Below are 23,482 nucleotides of genomic sequence, written 5' to 3' on the forward strand. Positions count from 1 at the left end.
GGTGCACCCCCAGTAGGGAGGTGTGACAAGATTCTACAGGGGCCTGTGGAAAATGCTGGTATGAAGGCATTACTTTGCAAAAAGTGCACACACATTAAACTTTGTATGTGTATATATGAATAAATAATTAAATATTTATTAATGAAGAGAGGGAGATTGTGTGTGTTTATGTTTGTGTGTGTGTGTATATATGTGTGTGTGTGTGTGTGTGTGTTTATATATGTGTGTGTGTGTGTGTGTGTGTTTATGTTTGTGTGTGTGTGTGTTTATGTCTGTGTGTGTGTTTATGTTTGTGTGTGTTTATGTTTGTATGTGTGTGTGTTGGTAAACTAACTCAGGTCGAGATCGTTCAGAACAGTGACAGGTTTATTCAATTACCAAGCATGATCATGGAGGAAAGTCCAACGAAGCATCAAGGCTTATGGCAACCAAGATGGCTCTGAGACTCTCTCTAGCAGTCTAGCTCTCGTGTTAAACAGACAGCTTTTATATACAGGCAAGTCTGGGTAATGAAGGCTTGGTTTGTTCTGCTCACTATGCTATCAGCTGAACACCCACGCAAGGAAAATATAACGGCATTGCTACACTCCAAGGCTCAATCTCCCTTACTCCATGTCCAAGGTTATGCTGGCAAGCCAGTTGCGAAAACAAATTTAAGCTGAGCCAAGCATTATCCTTTCTTCTAAATGAATTAAATATTAAAACAGAACATGTGCGAAAGCATAATCTCTACAGGTGTCTGTGTGCTTATGTTTGTGTGTTTATGTTTGTGTGTGTGTGTATATGTGTGTGTGTGTGTGTGTGTGTGTGTTTATGTTTGTGTGTGTGTGTGTTTATGTCTGTGTGTGTGTTTATGTTTGTGTGTGTGTGTTTGTTTGTGTGTGTGTGTGTTTATGTTTGTGTGTGTGCGTGTCTGTGCTTATGTTTGTGTGTGTGTGTGTGTGCTTATGTTTGTGTGTGTGTGTGTTTATGTTTGTGTGTTTATGTTTGTGTGTGTATGTTTGTGTGTATGTGTTTATGTGTGTGCGTGTTTATGTTTGTGTGTGTGTGTGTGTGTTTATGTTTATGCTTGTGTGTGTGTGATTATGTTTGTGTGTGTGTGTTTATGTTTGTGCTTTGTTTATGTGTGTTTGTGCTTGTGTGTCTGTGCTTATGTTTGTGTGTGTGTGCTTATGTTTGTGTGTGTGTGTGTTTATGTTTGTGTGTGTGTGTTTATGTTTGTGTGTGTTTATGTTTGTGTGTGCTTATGTTTGTTTGTGTGCGTGTGTGTTTATGTTTGTGTGTGTGTGTGTGTGTGTGTGTGTGTGTGTGTTTATGTTTGTGTATGCTTATGTTTGTGTGTGTTTATGTTTGGGTGTGTGTGTTTATGTGTGTGTTTATGTTTGTGTGTGTGTGTGTGTATATGTGTTTATGTGTGTGTGCTTATGTTTATGTGTGTGTGTTTATGTTTGTGCATGTGTGTTTATGTTTGTGTGTGTGTGTGTGTGTGTGTGTGTGTGTGTTTATGTTTGTGTATGCTTATGTTTGTGTGTGTTTATGTTTGGGTGTGTGTGTTTATCTATGTGTATGCTTATGTTTGTGTGTGTTTATGTTTGGGTGTGTGTGTTTATGTGTGTGTGTTTATGTTTGTGTGTGTGTGCTTATGTTTGCTTGTATGTATGTTTGTGTGTGCCTTTGTCTCAAGACAAAACGAGTGAGTGTCATGGAAGATCCAAAAAAAGAGGAAGATTACGGACTTCTTTTCGTCCATCACTGCGACAGACCACACTATAGTCAGGTTCACTATGTTTTTTCGTTCAAAATCATGGTAGATTAGCAAACCTATACATTTTTGGAAACGTTATTACATGGAAAATCTGAAAATCAATGTTTACATTTGCCAATTCCGACCAATTCGATTCGACCAATTCGACCAATCGACCAATTCCATTCGACCAATTCGACCATTCGACCATTCGACCAATCGTTTCGATCGACCATTCGACCATTCGACCAATTCGATCGATTCGATTTGCCAATCAATTTGACCGACCTTTGCTTGTGTGGAACGGACTGTGAAAACGATGCGGACTATATTGTCGGATACGACACACAGGACAGTGATGACGAACTCTAAATGGCATATTCTGTAATCGTGTATGTTTGATGCCATTGACTGCCTGTGTATATTTTGTCATTGACTGCCTGTGTAGATGTGAAGTTATACTGACTGCATGTGTATATATGATTTTGCCGACTGCCTGTGTATGTTTGGTGATATTAATTATTGTGGCACATTTTGATGTTATTAACTGCCTGTACAAAATGATAACATGTATTTGATTATGCAACTTATCGCGAATATAAAGACAGTATTTTGCAATTCAAAACCTTTGATTCGTGTCTTACCATTCCCCATAGCACTAATTTGATACTTTCATTGGATTCCTTGTCCCTGAAAATATAGGTTTAGTATATTTTTAAAAGTTTTTAGGGTAATTAGAGGCAGAAATAGAACAAAATATGTATTTTACAGTGGCCATTTTGAAAATCCAAAATGGCCGCCATACAGGTATCTCTCCAAATGTAAACATTGATTTTTAGTTTCCTTATGCTATAACCTTTCCAAAAATGTATAGGTTTGCTAATCTACCATGATTTTGAACGAAATATAATTTATTGACATAGTGAACCTGACTACTATCACAAAAGATGAGGCACAACACCCACAGGGCCCATATCTACAATTTGGTCCAAATGCACCAAATTTTCATCAGCTTTCATGGCCTTGCAGCATACCTGCCTGCTACATATCTGCCTGCTACAGTGCTTGAGTTGGAATAAATGCTTTGTAAAATATTATCATTGTTTTTGTTATTTATTTAGTAATGAGAATGGCATGCCATGGAAGGACCTATTAAGCTGCTCTATACACATACACCTTAACATGGCGTGCGTTTAGAAACATGGGAATTCTTCTGGATTCTTCGTAGTTAATGAGCCTAAATTAACTCAGGAGATCATAACAATCATTTCGCGAGAACTACACAAATCAGTAATTCCATATCAGAAAGCTCCAGTAAAACAATACAAAAAACATGCCGCACGCATGCACACACACACACACACACACACACACACACACACACACACACACACACACACACACACACACACACACACACACACACACACACACACACACACACACACCATCAATTTATTGCAGAAGGAACAACTAAACAAGTCGTTTCACCAGTTCCTCTATCTGACCATGTCATCGCGATTCTGCTGAACTGTTGGACCAGGGAAGAACGCAAGGAACTGCAGAAACTTCCAAGAACGCACGAAATGCCGTTTCTGACGATCTTTTTTTTTTCTCCAATCAACACGTACATGACACGAATCACCACGTACATGGCATGAATCAGCACGTACATGGCACGAATCAGCACGTATATGGCACTAATCAGCACGTACATGGCACGAATCAGCACGTATATGGCACTAATCAGAACGTACATGGCACGACTCAGCACGTACATGGCACGACTCAGCACGTACATGGCACGAATCAGCACGTACATGGCACGAATCAGCACATGCATGTCACGAATCAGCTGGTACATGGCACGAATCACCACGTACATGGCACGAATCAGCACGTACATGGCATCAATCAGCACGTACATGGCACGAATCAGCACGTATATGGCACGAATCAGCACGTATATGGCACTAATCAGCACGTACATGGCACGACTCAGCACGTACATGGCACGACTCAGCACGTACATGGCACGAATCAGCACGTGCATGGCACGAATCAGCACATGCATGTCACTAATCAGCACGTACATGGCACGACTCAGCACGTACATGGCACGAATCAGCACGTACATGGCAGGAATCAGCACGTACATGGCACGAATCAGCACGTATATGGCACTAATCAGCACGTACATGGCACGACTCAGCACGTACATGGCACGACTCAGCACGTACATGGCACGAATCAGCACATGCATGGCACGAATCAGCACGTACATGGCACGAATCAGCACATGCATGGCGCGAATCAGCACGTACACCGGCACGAATCAGCACTCATAGATGCGTTCGGATCGGCATTCAGATCCTTCAGACCCATCATGGCCGAGGAACACTCGGCTTTCACTTCCTTTGTTGTTCCATGCTTAAACTGGATACAGACCTCACTTTTGACAATTAACCGGAAATTAAAAAATAAACTCTTCTAACCTCCAATGACGACTGAGTTATCATTCCAGCCCGATGGTGGTCTGGTCCACCACTTGAAAAAGGCTGCCAACCACTGTTTCAGGCGATTTAAGACCCTTTTGTTGTCCCTTTTTAGCTCTTTCTTCCTTGGACCCCTTTAATAGACCCATGTAGGACCATTAGGACACTTAAAACCCTTCAGACACTTTAAATCCAAAATCCCCCCAAAAATCGTTTTGATGACCTTTTTCATGCACCATTGCAATGACGACTCGAAACTGATATCCCAAAGCGAAACTGAAACTACTGATAGACGGATCATCATCGAATGGGAAAGCAAAATTAAATTCTGTGAGAAATACCGAATGGAAATTGCCGAAAACAAAACTATGGTGAGTAGAGAGGAGTTGGGTTGGGGCTAAAGAAACGATGTGGAAGGGGATAGGTGCCTGGAGGTGGTCATTTGGCAAGGAAAGAACTTCGGTGATCTTCAGTCAGGCGGTATGGCCTCAAGAAGTACCTAAATGCACGATATATAGCACGATATCTCAAAAAGGTGTGGACGGATTCGGATAAAACTTATTGGACAGGTTGGGTGTGTGACAAGGACGGATTGGTTCGACCTTGGGGGAGATCTGGTTCTGGATTCTGATATGAGAATTATTTAATTTTTCAAGTGATTCTTAACCATTGAGAGATGGGGCCAAAAGCGACATATGGCATGATATTTCAAAATGTTGTGGACGAGTTATGACAAAACTAGGTGGGATGAATTGGTTCGGTGACAAAAAGAGTCGATTTGATTCTGGTTCGGATCCTGATCCAGATCCGCCCTATCAGTGGGATACAAAATGTAAACTTAAACTGTTCAGCCTGGTGGAGGTATGCGTTCTACTGAGTGCCTTTCGAGTTGTTAAGTCTGTTTTATGGTGAAGTTGCTGGCAACCCTCGACTCTGATTCTGCAACTGGACTGGATGGTATCAGCTCATTTGTCCAAAAAACCTGCCCTGCTGCTCTTGCACATCTTCTTTCTGCTCTTGGTCACCCTTCCAATTTCCCTAGCTAATATTCCGTCTGCTTGGAAGTTGCGATACATCATTGCCTTACCTTAAAAAGGTGCAAAAAATGACCGATTAGCTTACTTACAATCATCAGCTACGTCATAGATTCCATCATCACAGTTGACATAAATTAGTTCCTTTTCTCCAATGACCTTATCTCAGATCATCAATTCGGATTCAGACCACCTTAGACATGCTGCTTCTGATCTTCCTACGATTGATGGAGACCCTCAATATCAAATATGAGATCAGGGCCGTCTTTCTGGAGTCTCGGGCTTATCTCAAGCTTTCGATACAGTCTGGTATTCCGTCATGCTCTCCAAACTCTCTGTCTATCGCATCCAAGGCCAACTCCACTCTTGGGTTAACGACTGCCTCCACTATCGTCGCCAATATGTGTCTCTCAATGGTGGCTCAGCATGTGGCTCTACACCCACCTATTCCTAATCTTCATCAACAATCTCTCCGACTCTCTGAAAAATTATTTTAATCACTTTGTTGACAGCTTCACTCTCTGCTGTGATATATCCCATTCTTCATATTGGCAGGCAGCAGCCTCTTCCCTCTCTTCAGACCTTGACAAAAGTACAAACTCATCAAACACTTCTGTCAAACACTTATGAATATGTCTTTTAACGCTGAGAAATCCCACACACTCACAAAGTCTTCCAACTACTTTCTTAACATCCCTCTCGAATATGTTTAGTCCCTAATACTGCTCTCCCCTCTGGGCTGGTACCCCCTGGGCCTCACGCCTTACTCAGCATGATACTGTGGAAGCCAAGGCCTTCAAGATCAATGGAATCTCCCGCTGTGAAGCTGAGTCTATGGGCTTATCACTTTGCCATTGCACAGGTCCATGGTCTCTCTGTCTCCTTCCATCTCCCTTCTGTTCTTGCACTTCTGGTCTTGCTCTCCCTTCTTCTGTTCCCTTCTTCTGTCCATGGTCTCTCTGTCTCCTTCCATCTCCCTTCTGTTCTTGCACCATCTGCCTCCCTGTGCTTTTCCCCCTCCCCCAGGTACAGTATCTGAAGGATGCACACGGTCCACCAGCAACTCCCTTCTGGTGAAACTCCCAAATACGGAATTATTGCTCACTCCACTCATTTGTTTCTCGTTCATCACTCCTGTGAAACTAACTTCGACATTCTCTTAAATATATTTGTTCCCTCCAGGTCTTCAAGACAGCTGTTCACCACCTATCTCAAATCACCCCCCAGCCAACCAAAACCGTGATCTATTCTGCACCTGTTAAACCACCCCTCACATCCAACCCCCAAATTTCAAGTTTTCCTTCCTGAGAGTTTGCTTTTGTATCTACCATATCCAACCCTTGCATTCTCCCCGATCTCTGATCCTCACCCGCATCCTTTGTTGTCCGTCTCCATTTATTTTTTCTCTCCGTTCTGATTTTGACATTTCCCCCTTCTCTTTATGCTCTTCCTTTTGTTATGTTGCGTCCTGATCCATTATGTGTTTTAGCTCTTCCATGAGCCTTGACTCTGTACAATAACCCCCCCCCCCCCCCCACCCTGCCTCACCGCTTCATCAAATTATGTTTTCTGAGTGACCATTTATTTTTGGAGACATTCCACTTTTTTGCTTTTATTGCTAATACATCTATCCATGACTTTTGAAAGAGCGACGTGGCAAAGGGTAAAAAGGCAGTGTGTTGACTGCGCGGCAGTTGGGCCACAATTGGACACAATAAGCAAAGGAATGAACAAATAGGAAGGAGAGAAAGGAGCGGAGGAAATACAATAACATGCAATACAATTATAAGAGAGTTGGGTTGGGACGATCAATTGAGTTGGAGGGGGTTGTAAGGATGGATTGGGGTGACATTAAATGATAGTACACCAATTCCTTGAAGCCCTGGAGGGACGAGTGAGTTCACAGCTTCCAGAAAGCAGTTTCACAAGCCGGAGAATAGACGAACGGAAGATCTTAAGTGTGTAGTAAGTCTGGATTTTGTGATTTTTATCCGTGATCTGTAACCGTGACCTGCCTACTCTTTCTGATTCACTGTGGGACTGTCACCAAATCCCACGGTGAATCAGAAATCAAATGTTACTAGCAAATGTTTGCTAACATCCTCAAATAGGACAGCTGACTAAGCGCCCCCACCAAATGGCGGTGAACTGATTGCGAAGCATCAGGGTGGTGATGTACAGTTGGGCGATGAGAGATCCAAGACGAGTATACAACCTACTGAGCTTTTGTCGCAGCCACCTGCACTCTCTCCATCCCCTCACAACCTAAAACAAAGGTAAATTAGCACCTGGATGGGATAAAAATGCTTGAGCTTGCGCACCATTGAAACACTTTGCACTGGTACTGTAGAATTTAGGTTGAGAGGGTCATGTTGAGGGAGGATAACACTGATCAGTCGAATATCATGTGCTGTTTGTATTTTCACCTTTTTAACTCAACTGGACTACCGTCCAGTTGAGTTCATCACATACTGAACCCTCCGGCATCCGTCGTCTGTCGTCGTCTGTCGTCTGTCATCTGTTAACTTTTCGACGTTAACACTCCAGTGTCCACAAATATCAACCGATTCTGATCAAACTTGACATGCAGCATCCTTACCCCAAGGACCAGGTTGGTATTACATTTCACCCCGATCCGTTGAAAAATGGCGGACTTAGAAGACCATTTTGTTTTTGGTCATGAAAACGACGTCAACACTCTAGCGTCCACAAATATTAACAGATTTTGATCAAACTTAGAGTGTTTAACCAATACCACACAAGGTATGTTGCTATTGCATTCCAACCCGATCCGTCACAAAATGGCCTCCATAGGCCGCCATATTGGTTTCAGCTCCGAAACGACGTTAAGACTTTAACGACCACAAATATTTATGGATTTTGATCAAACTTGGTGTGTGAGACTCTTACCACACAAGGTAGTCAGTTCAGTTAAGTTCTGCTTCCCTGGAAGCTCTAGTTTATTAATTGAGGTTTGTTGAGGCCTTGCAAAGGAAGTACTCATGGATTTAGAATCATTTACAAAGCATCCTCCAATCAAATACACTGCCATTTGCCGCAAAGCCTCCTTATCGTCAATCTTTAAGCTTTTCCAATTGCAAACCTCCACAAGTCGTCATAAACTTTTTCAATGAATATACCTGTGAGATGGTCCACACATTTCTGTTGTTAGTGTTGCTGTTCAATTCATAATCTCGATCTCATCAATATGTAATTTGAATCATGTCGCAAGTGACAGTCCCACAAGTCTACAAGAGCTCTGCATGGTTGTTGTTGTTGTAGTTAGGAGTCGATTTTTGAAATGTGCACACATTGGTCGGACAGCTGCCGGAAATCACCCACATTTATTACTTGACTCCACCCACCATGGCACCGAGACAAAATAACATGGTCGCCATCTTGGTTTTCTGATGGGCCAAAGATATCAGGCCGATACGCTGCTGCTGATTATAAACTGCCCGGGTTTGTTGCACCAGAATTCCATTGTCTTTGTTTGGGTCAAGTGTTACTCACAATGAGGGACCCCAAAAAATCTAATAATATGTGGAATAAAAATTATTAGTGAGGTTTAATCAAGAGGAGGTGAGTGGACAGAGGGAAATATATATATATATATATATATATATGTTGGTCTGAGCTACTTTTTACACTTTAATGCATTAAATAAAATCTGATTACCATCCACAACTTTCTAATAATCGCTCTATGATCTTTAAGTTTAAGGACCATATTTAGGTTTATCTGTCTGCAGACACACACAGTTCCCTTCGGAGCTGGTTAGGCTAACAAACAATTCGCTACATGTGTCTGGGTACACATATATGGCGTTCTTCGTCATGTGAAGATGTCCCATTTCCGTTACATGTGTCCTTTGTTTCAAAGTGGGGCACCACTCTGACGTTTCTAGTTCATACATTCGACTAGAGTATGTATTAAATGGATTAAGGGGTTTACAGCACACCATCACCCTCCCCCCAGCTCTGACCCCATTGCTTTCTCCTGTATGATGTTGATTCCTCATTGTGATTATCTCTCTTCCCTCCAAGGGATCCTGGGAGAAACAAAACGAGCAGGTCCCATTGCAGCTGCTCCTGCTTTAAAAGAAACATTGTGTGAAAAGAGCAATTCATTCTTAACAAATACATCACAATTATCACTATAAAAACAAATACTTTACATTGCAGCTTCGTCTCAAACTATATCCATATGGGAAACGGTTTCGAGTCATTCGTTCATGCTCTTTCTCTCCTCTCCTTTGTGTCTTGTTTCCCAATCAATCAATGCTATTTTCTGATTGCTTTTCATTCAGCCAAAAATTGATTTCACTTAATCCATAATTTCCCCTTAATTCATGATAAAATGTTTTACCGTGCTTAATTGCCTGATGATTATATTTTATGGTTCCTCATAATGAACCTAATTGCGTGAACTCGATGATATTTATCCAGGCACTTACAGTTGTTTTAATTTACATAATAAGCAATCATTGAAACTATCAACGTAGGTCTTTCTTTAATGTTCCACTAACCGAGGAAGTATGACAGGCAAGGTTGAATATCCATCACTCAAAAACGAAGATAATGAGGTCAAGAGGAAATTCCTCCATTGCATATAATCGTGCATGACACAGAGAAAGATAATTGTGTTTCTTGGACAACTAGAGAGTTCATAGAACACGTTACCCCACACAGTGTTGACATCCATACTTAAATTTAAACAAAATGATGATTTAAATGTTTTTTCCTTAATTCCGGAAGTAAATTCTGGAATGTTTGTGGACAGACAGATGGATGGACATGAGCCAATAATTGCTTAATCCCGCTTTTCGCTTCCCATGCATGCGGTAACAATCCTCCCAACTCCAGGTTGTCACTTAAGAAGTTCCTGTGACCTGCACTCTTAGCCCTGAGGACTGTTATTTGAAGTTGATTTGTAAATTACCACAATGTCAGGAATAGGGGTGTTTACTGAATCACATCTGCAGCTGCAAAAAGACTTCCAATATCCAGGCCTGAGCAGGTAAAATTGAACCTAGGTGCCAGGTCATGGCTCTCTCCAGCAAGAGTGTTTGCAGGAACGATCCGATTCCTCTCTCATCATAACCTATTGGTCAGGAGATTAACTGACTCAGCCACATTATCACTGGGGCTATGAGTGCAGGAAAAGGGTTGAGCACTAGGTTGTGTACCTGACGTTCCGCGATGCTGTTCTAACCCTGTTGGCATTTTGAAGAAATCAATTTAGTATTTTATATATTTTTTGTGTGTGCCTAAAACACTTCCCTGTAATCATCACAATGAATGGGGTCAGAGATCATTTAATACTGTAATACCTTTCATAAAGGTGATGATTTAAATGTTTTTTCCTTAATTCCGGAAGTAAATTCTGGAATGTTTGTGGACAGACAGATGGATGGACATGAGCCAATAATTGCTTAATCCCGCTTTTCGCTTCCCATGCATGCGGTAACAATCCTCCCAACTCCAGGTTGTCACTTAAGAAGTTCCTGTGACCTGCACTCTTAGCCCTGAGGACTGTTATTTGAAGTTGATTTGTAAATTACCACAATGTCCGGCACTATGGAGAGATAAAAAAAAAAATCGAACTTTTGTTTCAAAATTTTCCAATTTATTTCGCCTAAAACACTGCCCGGCACTCACCGATGGCACTCACTGACCTACAGAGCAACTAAGTGAGGAAACTGTATTTGACAAAATGAAGAACAGCTGATCTGGGTAGGAATTTAGAATTTGGCCACAATGTTGACACACAATTGCCTACTTTTATAAAAAGGTGCCATGGGCTCTTTAAAGATCAACAAGCAACTGTGAGCAGACAGAACAATCAACTTAACAATCCCTTCAAATAGGTCTTCCTCATTTATTTAACACCCTGCCTGAACAGTATCAGAGGACAGTTTATTTTTGGCCATCGAATCCAAAAAGGGGAGGTTTGGAGGTGATTGTGTTGAGTAACGTATAGCAATGGATGTTTGGGAGGTTTGGGGAATCTCTGTGGGTGTCCAAAATTTCACCACTTTACTTGGGTCAATATGTAGATGGACTGAGGGTGCTTGCTATGATATACCAAGTTAGCGGGGGAGGAACATGTCGGAAACGTGCACTTTGTGACACCTTTTTGAAATTTGGCACGATGTTTGGGCCGGGCACGGGATTTTCAAAAACCACTGGCTACAAGTTGGCGCACCCCCCTGGTGGCCGGTATCTGCAAACTTCAAAATGGCCACCAATAGGTATGAAACGGACAACATCTCAGCTTCTACTGATCGTATATCTAAGTGTAATACCACTTTTTCCATGTTTTCTAGTACAGATAATCCATTTTTAAAAGAGTATTTTAGGATTTGAGGTGTCTTCTTGTCTTTTTTTTGCATTCTGATGCTGTGCTCCTGGTTTTGGTCCAAACCCATGAGACTGAACTTGTTCTCACTTCGCTGGACCACAAAGTGGCCCTCCATGAATTTAGCATGGACAGCTGGATGGCGATGAGGAAGTTGAGCCATATCCCTCAGAAATACGGGGACCCAACGAGAATAATTTGTGTGACCTAAAGCGAAGAAGTATGGACACAGATCATCAATAGCATCCAGTGCACCAGGCCAGTTTTCAAGACACTGGTTGCGAACAAATCGGCACATTGTCAAGAGAAAATCCCGGACAATTTTACCCCAATAACATGCTGTTGGAGAGATCGAAAGAAGCCTTTGCTCCCACATTTCAAATGACTCATGGGGCCAAGTTGTTGACAGCAGTTGTCATAGGCATGTCTTCTCAGTATTTCAAGCCAAGGCAATGTTTAGCCAATTTCAAGCCAAGCCCAGCCAAGCCAAGCCAATTTCAATGTTTAGTTTAATATTGATATTTCCTCTGTAACCTTTAAATTGATCTCAAATCCTGAAATACTCTTTAAAAATGGATTATCTGTACTAGAAAACATGGAAAAAGTGGTATTACACTTAGATATACGATCAGTAGAAGCTGAGATGTTGTCCGTTTCATACCTATTGGCGGCCATTTTGAAGTTTGCAGCTACCGGCCATCAGAGGGGTGTGCCAACTTGTAGCCAGTGGTTTTTGAAAATTTCATGACCTGCCCAAACATCGTGCCAAATTTCAAAAAGGTGTCACAAAGTGCACGATTCTTGTGTTTTATGACATGTTCCTCCCCCGCTAAAGTGGAGGTTTCTTGGAGATGCTGCTGCATTATTCACAGTTCTAGTTTGTTTTTTTGTTACTGTGAAAATATGCCGTGATGTTATGAGAATTTTTAAAGTGCTGCTGTTCATTGTAGTCTGGTTTTAAAAAAATCAACAAGATGACATTCGTCATCCTTACAAAAATGAACCTTCCTTCTTGAACCCAACTAGGCTCGAGTCCACAGTGCAATTCACCTGTGCTGAGGGTCATGTAATGATTGGCTCGAGTCGCATCGTCTGCCAGAAAGTGAACGAGGCCTTTGTGGCATGGAGTGACAGCCGACCCGTCTGCAAGGGTAAGCTTGACTCTCGCTCAAAGGGTTGGCCCCATAGTTGTGTAACCCAAATGGTGTGGCCAGCAACTTCAGCCTATTAATTTGTTGTTCCCTGAAAAGAGCCTGCTTTCAGATAAGCTGAATTCATTTCATTATGGCCTGATTCCTTAATCATTTGCCAGCTCATATCACCCTGCACAGCAAAGCCCACAAGCTTGACTGTTTCCTGTGGTTAACATATTAAGTACGACACGTGGTCACACTTCAGAACCATCTTTCTCCTTCCTTATTGCAGTTACCAATTCTCAACTCATACCTCGATGATATTCTGCACAGGCTTGGACCCTTTTTTATGTGTACTTATAAATATGGTGCCGGTGTGACATTGGCTTTAGAAGCATGACGTGCAGCCCTTTCTCTCTCGTCACAATGCCGTTAGGCTGTCTTCATCCTTCGGTCACAATGATTTGTGTTGGATTCCATGAAGGATAGCTCGCTACAATGCAGTGTCATGCGAAGTAAATGTAAGTTACCAATTATTTGGACTGACAGTGTTTGGGAGCTTTCCAAACGTTCTTGAATTTTTGATCCACAGATATTGGGATATCACTCATACCCCGATGGAAGCTTTTGAAAACAAAACATCTTCGGGACCGAGGCTGAATATAACATTCTGAAGTTCCCACTTTGAAAGAGTGCATATTCCACCTGCCTTCTTACACTGGAATCGTGCTTTAGAACAACATTAAAGGCAAAGACTTAGACAAAAGGCACTACTGCATCCATTTTATACATGCTCTTAAAAGCAACACTTGTTGTTTGCCTTCATTACATCAGCAAGGCAAAAATAAGCCTTAAAATTTAGACATTTTGTTTTTGCCTGCATGCTGATTGTATCCACATTGCATGAAGGGAACTTTCAGCAACAGCTTCACTTGCATCACCTAACACGTCATTCAGTGATGTCAAATGTGCAATGAAGAACTAGTCTTGCTTGTGGAGGCTAGATCCAATCTGCATTGGTGGACAGCTAGAGCAATCGATGTAATCAAGAGGATATTGATTGAGGTATGCTAACCGCTGTGGGAAGCAAGGGAGGCTGGCATTTCAGGTGTTAACCCTTCATCGGAGTATCATCCATATTTTGCTCCAACAAAGGGTTAACTCCTGAAACGTAAGCTTCTCCTCGCTTCCAAAAGCAGTTAGCATACAGTCATGTGAAAAAGTAAGTACACCCCATGTAAAGCTTTGATTTTTTCAACATATATCAACATACAGCTATTTGATCTTCATTTCAACAATATTGATAGATAAAGGTGATATAATATAACAAATATCATGAAACATTTACATTTTGTAGTCCATTGTATCTATCTATAATGCCAGTAATCTCTGTGTGTCTGTCTGTGACCGCTGTTTCTCGACAACCACGGGTCCGATATACTTGAAACTTGCCAGGTATATTGCTGGGGACCCGAGGATGTGCCTTTTCAAGGTTTCATATTAATCGGACAAGTAGTTAGCGAGCTATGTCCAAAAAACGATTCAACCAATCAGAGAGCAGCGAGATATCACGTGTGCCGAACGTGGCGAACAGACTCTGCCTCGGACGGCACATTTGAGAGCGTATTCATTTATTTCACGTTGGCAAACTATGTTGGCGTTAAACTATGTTTTAAAACTAATTAAAACTAATTTGCGATTCTTTCGCTTTCCTGCGCGTTTGTGCACGCTATGGCGATTTCTTTACCAAACTCCGCAAGCCGTTCGCTTTGGACCAAACCATTTCATGTAAATAGAGGGGGGGGATTGTCACCGTACTCGCAAGCCGTTCGCTTTGGACCAAACCATTTCATGTAAATAGAAGGGGGGGATTGTCACCGTACTCGCAAGCCGTTCGCTTTGGACCAAACCATTTCATGTAAATAGAGGGGGGGGATTGTCACCGTACTCGCAAGCCGTTCGCTTTGGACCAAACCATTTCATGTAAATAGAGGGGGGGGGATTGTCACCGTACTCGCAAGCCGTTCGCTTTGGACCAAACCATTTCATGTAAATAGAGGGGGGGGGGGGATATAATTTTAGATATATATATAGTACGGGCATGCCCTAGTAATTTAAATAAACATAAATGCAAATTTCGCATGTGGAAAAAGTAAGTACACCCCTTGGCTCTAATAGGTGTGGCAGAAACAACATCAAGTAGGCGTTTCTTATAACTGTCTACCAGTCTCTGACATCGACTGGGAGAAATTTGTGCCCACTCCTCCATGCAGAATTCTTTCAGCTGTGCGATGTTTGAGGGGTTTCTTGCATGCACAGCTCGTTTCAAATCCCCCACAACATCTCAATGGGATTTAGATCCGGGCTTTGACTTGGCCATTCCAGAACCCTCCATTTCTTTCTTTTCAGCCATTCCTTGGTGGATTTACTGGTGTGTTTAGGGTCATTGTCATGTTGCAAGGTCCACCTTCGGTTGAGCTTCAACTTTCCGACAGATGGCCTCACATTGTCCTCAAGCACCCTCTGGTACAATGAAGAATTCATAGTGGATTATATGATGGTGAGCTGCCCAGGCCCTGATGCACCAAAGCTGCCCCAAACCATAATATTTCCACCACCATGCTTTACAGTTGGTATCAGGTTAAAAAAAAACCACCTTTAGAGGCCATTTTTCCCCACAAAGCGGGGGTTGGCCTTTTTCGGGAACCGTGGTTGTTGTTGTTTTTCGGTCCCCTTTTTGAAGCAATGTTTTACGGCCAGATGCCCTTCCTGACGCCAACCCTTTTTTTCCGCCTTTAACGACAACCAGGGAATTACCAGTGAACTGGTACTCAATTAGCCGACCTCGGAAAGATGACAGGCTGAGTCAACCCCCCTGGCGTTAATTCAGCGATCGACTGGGATTCGAACCCAGGATCCTAGGTATCCTAAGCCGGCACCCTAGCCGCTAGCCCAACACCAGGGATAACAGTTGGTATCAGGTTCTTGTGGTCAAATGCTGTCTTTGGTTTTCGCCAAACATGTCTTCTGGTACTGTGGCCAAATAGCTCTACCTTTGACTCATCTGTCCAAAGCACATTGGTCCAGAAGTGCTGGGCTTTGCCTCGGTGTTCATTGGCAAACTTTAGTCTTGCCATGATGTTCTTTCTGGACAGCAAAGGTTTCCTCCTGGCACACCTCCCATGTAGATCAAATTTGTGCAGCCCCTTTCTAATGGTAGACTCGTGCACTTTGACATCAACAGTGGCAAGAGCTACCTGTAGGTCCCGTGATGACATTCTGGGGTTCTTTGAGACTTCTTTCAGCATCTGGCAGTCTGCTCTCGGGCTGAACTTGCTGGAGCGGCCTGGCCTGAACAAATTGGCAGTTGTTTGGAATCTTCTTCACTTGTAGATGATCTTCCGGACAGTCGAATGCTTGATTTCAAATTGTTTGGAGATCTTTTTAAATCCCTTCCCAGATTCGTAGGCATCTATAACCTTCTTTCTGAAGGCCTCAGAGAGCTCTTTTGATCTAGGAATGGTGACGCCGCACACTTCAACAACAAAGAGCAAACCAAACGAAATGTCTGAGGTTTAAATAAGACAGGTTCCTCCAAGATCCTCTCTAACGATGTTCTAATCATTTGCACCTGAGCTGGTGCACCTGATTCTAATTTTAGGTATTTGAAGAAGTGATAAATGCAGGGGTGTACTTACTTTTTCCACATGCGAAATTTGCATTTATGTTTATCTAAATTATACAATGGACTACAAAATGTAAATGTTTCATGATATTTGTTATGTTATATCACCTTTATCTATCAATATTGTTGAAATGAATATCAAATAGCTGTATGTTGAAATATGTTGAAAAAGTCAAAACTTTACATGGGGTGTACTTACTTTTTCATGTGACTGTACATACCTCAATCAAATCCTCTTGATTACATCCATCAATAAGTGATGTTAGATTGGGTTGAAAAAATTGGAAAAGGCTATAATTACGTGTTCAGTGAAACACAAACTTGGTGCTGGCACAATCAGCAGAAACAGGGTTGTGTTGCAGTGGTGGATTTTTCATTTTTGGCAGTGGCGGCATGGTGGCACAGTGGCGGCATTGTGGCGCAGTGGGGGCATGGTGGCGCAGTGGGGGCATGGTGGTGCAGTGGGGGCATGGTGGCGGCATGGTGGCACAGTGGGGGCATGGTGGCGCAGTGGGGGCATGATGGCACAGTGGCGGCATGGTGGCACAGTGGCGGCATGGTGGAACAGTGGCGGCATGGTGGCGCAGTGGGGGCATGGTGGCGCAGTGGCACACATAATAGTAGCCACATCACATTCAACTAGGTCAAAAGTTTTATATATATATTTTTTATACACAGAGTCGAGGCTCGTGCAAGAGCTAACACACATTAAACATGAAAACATGCATGGTCACATAAAACATACAATAAATGGAGCGGAAGACAAGAGGGAGAGAGAGAGAGGAAAGCACACAAGCACATCAACAGTAGAGAACAGGGACGTCAGTCGATCTGTGGAAGGGAGAGGGCTTGGGGGGGTGGGGGGGGGGGGGTGGTACACGGTCTAAAGCAAATGAACATTACAAGGAATTTCAGGAATGAGGTCGGAGATGGAAAGAGGTGGATTTCGGGTGTTTTAGCGGGGGTAGAAAAGATCAAGGTTCTGAATGGGAGAACGTAAGAGATGGTGGTGAACAGCTGTTTTAAAGACCTGGAGGGAGGAGAGTGATTGTAGGGTGTGGGAGTTTGTTCCAGAGGTGGGGAAAAAGATGAATGAAAGAGTGAAGGTGAGCAGAGAGTCTTCATTTTTGTAGTTTCACCAGAAGAGGGTTGCTGGCAGATCTTATGCGTCCTGAAGGAATATTTAGGGGGACAGCACAGACAGAGCAGAGGGAGCAAGGCCGGAGAGGAGTCGGTAGAAGACAGAAAGACCATCTACCTGCCTGCAGTGAGTGAGTGAAAGGCCCTCGGAGATAGCTTCATCGCGGGAGATTCCAATGATTCTGAACGCTTTGGTTTCAACAGCGTGAAGACGAGCTAGGTGTGAGGCAGGAGCACCAGCCCAGAGGGGAGAACAGTATTCCATTGCGCTGCGGATGAAAGCCTTGTATGTTGTGAGGAGCTCAGGTGTGCCAAGGAAGGACTTCGCACGACGGAGGATGCCGAGTCGGCGACTGGCTTTGGAGGGCAGCTTGGAAATGTGGTTTTCCCAGGAAAGATCATGGCAGATAGTGAGATCCAAGAGCTTGAGTGACAGAACTTCTTAAAGAGGTTTGTTGTGAAAGTAGATGGGAGGGTTGTCCAGATTGTCTTTTCGGAGAGACATTGTGAGAGTGTGAGATTTGTCAGGATTGAATTCAATTGAAAGGATTGAAATAGATTCAATTCAAGCAATTGTTTTTTTTCTTACAGGAGTGATGCTCATGGAAGAGCAAGGTAGAACAGACAGTAGGACAAATATCAAGGGAATGAACAAACAGAAAAAGAGGAGAGGAAGGAGGGGAGGAAACACCGAAACTAACAAGAAAATGGTTGAGTTGGGAAAGGTTAATGGGGGTAGTAAAGATCATCGGTTAGGCAGAATTGGAAATGACAAGAGATGGCAGTCCACTGCTTGATTGAAGTAATGGAGGAAAGAATGAGAGAGAACAGCCTCTGGAAGGTTATTTAATAGATGGGACAAACAAGTATAAGTCGTATAACCAGGAGAGAGTTACTGGAAGAAAACGTGAACCATGGAATCGATAGCGAGGGTTGGAGGACTGAGAGAGCAAGAGAAAGCAACATTGGAGAAGAAGCAATAAAATACAGAGACACCACCAACCTGCCTCTACGATGTGAATGCACCAGACCATGGGCTTCGGCATCATCAGAGAAGATTCAAACAATTTTGAGAGCTTTAAATTGTACAAAATCCAGAAGAGGCAGATGTGATGCTGGGGTGCTATTACACAGCAGAGACCAGTACTCCATTGAACTACTGAAAACATCTTGTAGACTGAGTTTTAGCAAATGAAGGTGAACAGAGATATGCTAAGCACCATGGGAAGGAAAGCAACACCGACAATTCAGGCACGACCCTGTTCACTTTCTCCGAGAAGGGCTAATGCTCAAAATGTCAGCGTTGCTTTGTTTCTCAAGTTTATTAACCTGTATTTGATAAATTTGTTCATCTTCAGTTGATAAAGCCTAATTTTTGTAATATATAAATACAGTACGAAATCACTCTTTTTCTTTTGCACAGAAAGCTTTATTTTGGCATTTTATGGAATAACATTTATAAGCTCATTATAAATGGTAATGTGTTTCACTTAAAGCAGAAAAATAGGTCCGCTTATTATATTAAAATACTTCCTATCATTCACTCAGTAATCGTAACAAATTGATTTGCTTCTTTTCCGGATAGTCTTTCCTTCCTAATTTTGCAATTTTAGGGCAATTTATGGATACATGAATAAATGTTATTTTTTTTGATTTAATACTGTGGTCAAGACTCATGGATGATCTGACAATGGCACGTGGAAAACCCACAAAAGAAGGGGAGCAGGCAGACAAGGAAAACGTACAGAAATAACAGCAATGGCTATGGCTACAATCAAGGATGGAGCACCACTCCGACACAGGAAGTCAGGGCAGGAATTTGGTATTTGGCCAGGGTGCCAGTAATAGCTGGGACCTTGGAAGGGAAATAGTGAGGAATTTGTCAATGGATGGATGTTTATGACCCGCTGTAGGGTTCAGGTGGGGGAAAGGGCTGCGAGGGACAGGGGAGCGAGACCAGAGGAATGACGATTAAATAGCTGCGAGCATGCCCACCTGTTGGTATCGGGGAAGAAGTACACAATGATCTTTGGCTTACTATTAGGAAATGCAAGTGATATTCAGTGCCTTAGATCCAATGGCAGACAAAGACCTTACAATAAATGGAAGGGTGTTGAGAAAGAATAAGGCATGGTAGAGAATGCGGAAGCAATGTCTGCATCTGGATGCTCACTTTGAGATGTGGTGAAACCAAGATACTTATTAATAAAATTATATGGCTCCTTTGTTGTTGGTTTTTTTGGACTTTTTTTTACACCAGAGATATTTCAGGTATCTAAGCAAATAAACGAATAAAAAGCCTCAATTTACCAGCTCGCCCCTAATCCAATTTTCATCAGTATTCAACAGTAAGGCATCTGTCTTTAAATACCCAGTAGTGGAAGCCTTTGCAGTTGCCAAATATCAAGATTGCATTGAATCCATCCAAGGAAGAGCTGCAGTTCTCTCAACAAGGTTCAACAGCAGCCTCCTCACTCTCTGCAGATCTGGACAAAATCACAAACTGGTCAAACAAGTGGAACATGTCATTCAATCCTGACAAATCTCACACTCTCACTTTGTCTCTCCGAAAAGACCGTCTGGAAACCCTCCCATTTACTTTCTCAACAAGCCTCTTGAAGAAGTTCTGTCACTCAAGCTTTTGGGTCTCACTATCTGCCATGATCTTTCCGGGGAAACCACATTTCCAAATTGGCCTCCAAAGCCAGTCGCCGTCTGGGCATCCTCCATCATGCGAAGTATTTTCGGGGCACAACTGAACCTCCAGGTAAAGAGCCTAGCTCCCCCAGCTCTGTCTGTGCTCTGTCCCCCAAATACTCCTACAGGTCGCACAATATCTGCCAGAAACCCTCTTCTGTTGAAACTGCCAAAATCAAGACTCTCTGCTCACTTTCACTCTTTCATTTTTCTTTTCTTCTGCCTCTGGAACAAATTCCCTCGCTCTGTTCAATCCCACTCCTCCCTCCAGGTCTTTAAAACAGCTGTTCACCATCATCTCTTATCTTCCACCATCCAAAACCTTGATCTTTTCTACCCCCGTTAATTCACCCCAGATCCACATTTCTGAAATACCAACTTCTTTCCTGGAAGTCCTAGCTGTGTCCATGTGTTTTATATCTCTCCCACCCGCCACCCCCTCCTTTCCCACGCCTCCTCTCCCACGCCCTCTCCCTCCCACAGATCTCCCGATGTCCCTGCTCTCAAATGTTGTACTTGTGTGCTTCCCCCTCTCTCCCCATCTTGTCTCCCGCTTCCTTTATTATGACTTATGTGTCCGTTTGTTTTTTTGTCATTAATGTTAGCTCTTACACGAGCCTCGATCTTGCATACAAAAAAAAAAATGGCTGCTGACACTGAACAACATTTGCCTTGGCATACATTTCTAGGACTCCTCATTTAAAATACATTATTGTAATGGAAAAGCAAAGAGGTAGCACACTTGCATTTGATACTGTTTCTTGTGGGTGCGATTTTGAACCACACTCTAAACTTGGATTTTGGTGCTTTGCAGACAGGACGCACGAATAAGTGCTCTGTCCGTCGGATGGAACGTTAATCTGGGCATCTTGTCTACCGGCATTGATTGCTCGTAGATGTTAAAAATCCCATGGCGTCTTTGGCAAAGCTTGGGTGATTGTGTGCTGACACCTTCAAGAAATTATACATCCCAGCACTAATATGCAAGGCCAATGTATCTACGCCACAGCCGCGGCTCTTAGCTAATGCAACCAGTGTGGGCGAGTTTGTAGTTGAACCCCGGTATGATATTCATTGCTGATAATTAGAGAAATTTACTCACCGGTCTACTTCAGAAGTGTACATCAACCTAACACATTTTGCTATATCTGTTTTGACCTGTTTTCAGCATTTGTCACTTCAGCGAAATGTTAGTTCCACAAAAAAAAAATCACAGTTAATTATATCAGATGTGTGTCACAAATCAAAATCTAACAATAGAAGAAAATAGTACTAATGCGTAATGATTCAACAGTATTCTCGCTTAACAAGACAACATGTCTGGAGATTAAAGGAGCTTTTTCCCCTTTGGTGTAAACTTTTTTCTCTTCACTGCCAAGTTACATCCTATTGATTTCTGAAACTCCTGCTGTGTTGGAAAACATCACAGGAAGTGCAATTTCTGGTTCCCAGTGGGCTTGACACCTGTGCACCAGGGTAATGTTTCAGGAAAAAAAAAATTGATCTCCACATCCAACATGAAACTGTTTTTCACTAAATAGTCACCAAGGGAGCTCTATTTTGGATTCGCAGAACTAATTTTTTTTTCTCTTCAAGCATTTGGCTTCATCATTATTCCTTTTATATTATTCGGATCTTCGAGTTGGAACACCTGCCCGACACCTGTCCATCCATCATTTTACAGTCTGTTTATCCCCCTGCCTGCTTGTTTTTCTCTGTATGACTGCTTCGGTGCTCATTAAACTCGCAACCTCTTTTGCAGCCAAAACCTGCGGCACGCACCTTAAAGGTGCTCCTGGTGTGCTGATATCTCCAAACTTCCCAGTGCAGTACGACAGCGACACTCACTGTGTATGGACCATATCTGCTGAAAAGCACAACCAGGTAAGATAACCTGAGGACAATGCAATTCCAAACTCTCGCACTGACTTCCACCTTCACTTGACATACTTTTCTATTGTTTCTCTTCTTCATTCCATGTGATCCTTCCTAAATGGACGACCTCTTTCATTCCCTGTGAAATGGTTCTAAAGTGATACTTTAAGCACTGTCTTTTTAACAGTGATTTTAGACTCATGGGAAGGGCTTCTACATATATAACATGCAGGACAAGGACATTAGATGCCAATGTGGTTTTACATGAATTTTAAGGGCATTATTTAACAATGGACAATAAGTCAATTCTATACAGTATGTGGGACCTGAGATCCCAGAATCCCGAACTATGTGATCAGAAGGGAATGCAAAGCAGAGCAACTGCTTTTTTTATTAATCACATTCCATAGAGTCCTTGTGAAAATAGATGCAGCTCAAACTGTTTAAAAATAATATTCATCGGAAGTTCGTCTTGACTTCCAGTTGTTTGTTTATGATCATCTGCAACATCACTAGTCCTCAAACAGCAACCAAGTTGCTTGCAAATGCACCTTTCTTGGGTGCAACTTGTTGCAGTCTGCACATTGACTGCAGAACCCTTGCATAAAGTGTCACCCTAAAGATTAGAAATGCACCTGGCAGGACAGAGGTAGGGAACACACCTTTGAGCTATCTATTCTGGGTTGATTCCTGACCTGACGATAAATTGTCACTCCAACCTACAGGACCCTGTAACAGAATGGTAACTTGTTCAGAGTTGGATCTCAGTCACGGAAATGAGCTCAGGAAAACCAACGACTCGGTTTCTAGAGTTTGGTCGTGAATGGATGAAATATGAGAAATGTTTTTAGGGTATTTTGTGATTACAGTGCTCTGCAGGGGATGGTTAATGTAAAATTTTCATTACAAAATCTGTCTCTAACAAGAGATTTGTGCAAAAGCAGAGCACAAGGGAAACAACATATTCATGCATTTGTGTGTTTTTGTGTTTGCGTGCGTGTGGATGTGCATGCTCATGCACATGTGTGCATGTGAGCATTATATATTTTAAAATGATGATCAAATCCATGAATGTCTGGAAGAATGGTGGTAGTGTTAAACAACCTCTAACAATCGATGGTTCTACTGTTGGTGAGATCGTGTCTCAAGTTGTGTCGGTATTGCAACCCATGTTTGCAAGTGTCATATCTGCAGCTATTACTGCAACCATGGAACAGGTGATAGCTGATCTGATGGGGTTGTTGGTGAAAGGCAGAGAAGAGTCTGACAAACATTTTGCAGGACTCGTCAGAGAGGTGCAGCTTCAAAGATTCGAATTG

General features: G+C 42.5%; 1 protein-coding gene across 1 annotated transcript in view; it reads left to right on the plus strand.

Annotated features, from left to right (window-relative positions):
* The window catches only part of CSMD3 (CUB and Sushi multiple domains 3), a 1,283,181-nt gene that overhangs the window by 638,981 nt on the left and 620,718 nt on the right, over positions 1 to 23,482 (plus strand). Inside the window, 2 exon segments of the mRNA XM_068130918.2 lie at positions 12,660 to 12,784; positions 22,051 to 22,172. Of these exon segments, the coding sequence (XP_067987019.2) occupies positions 12,660 to 12,784; positions 22,051 to 22,172 (247 nt within the window).

The sequence above is a fragment of the Myxine glutinosa genome, chromosome 11 (assembly GCF_964187855.1).
Source record: "Myxine glutinosa chromosome 11, kmMyxGlut1.1, whole genome shotgun sequence".
Lineage (NCBI taxonomy): Eukaryota > Metazoa > Chordata > Myxini > Myxiniformes > Myxinidae > Myxine > Myxine glutinosa.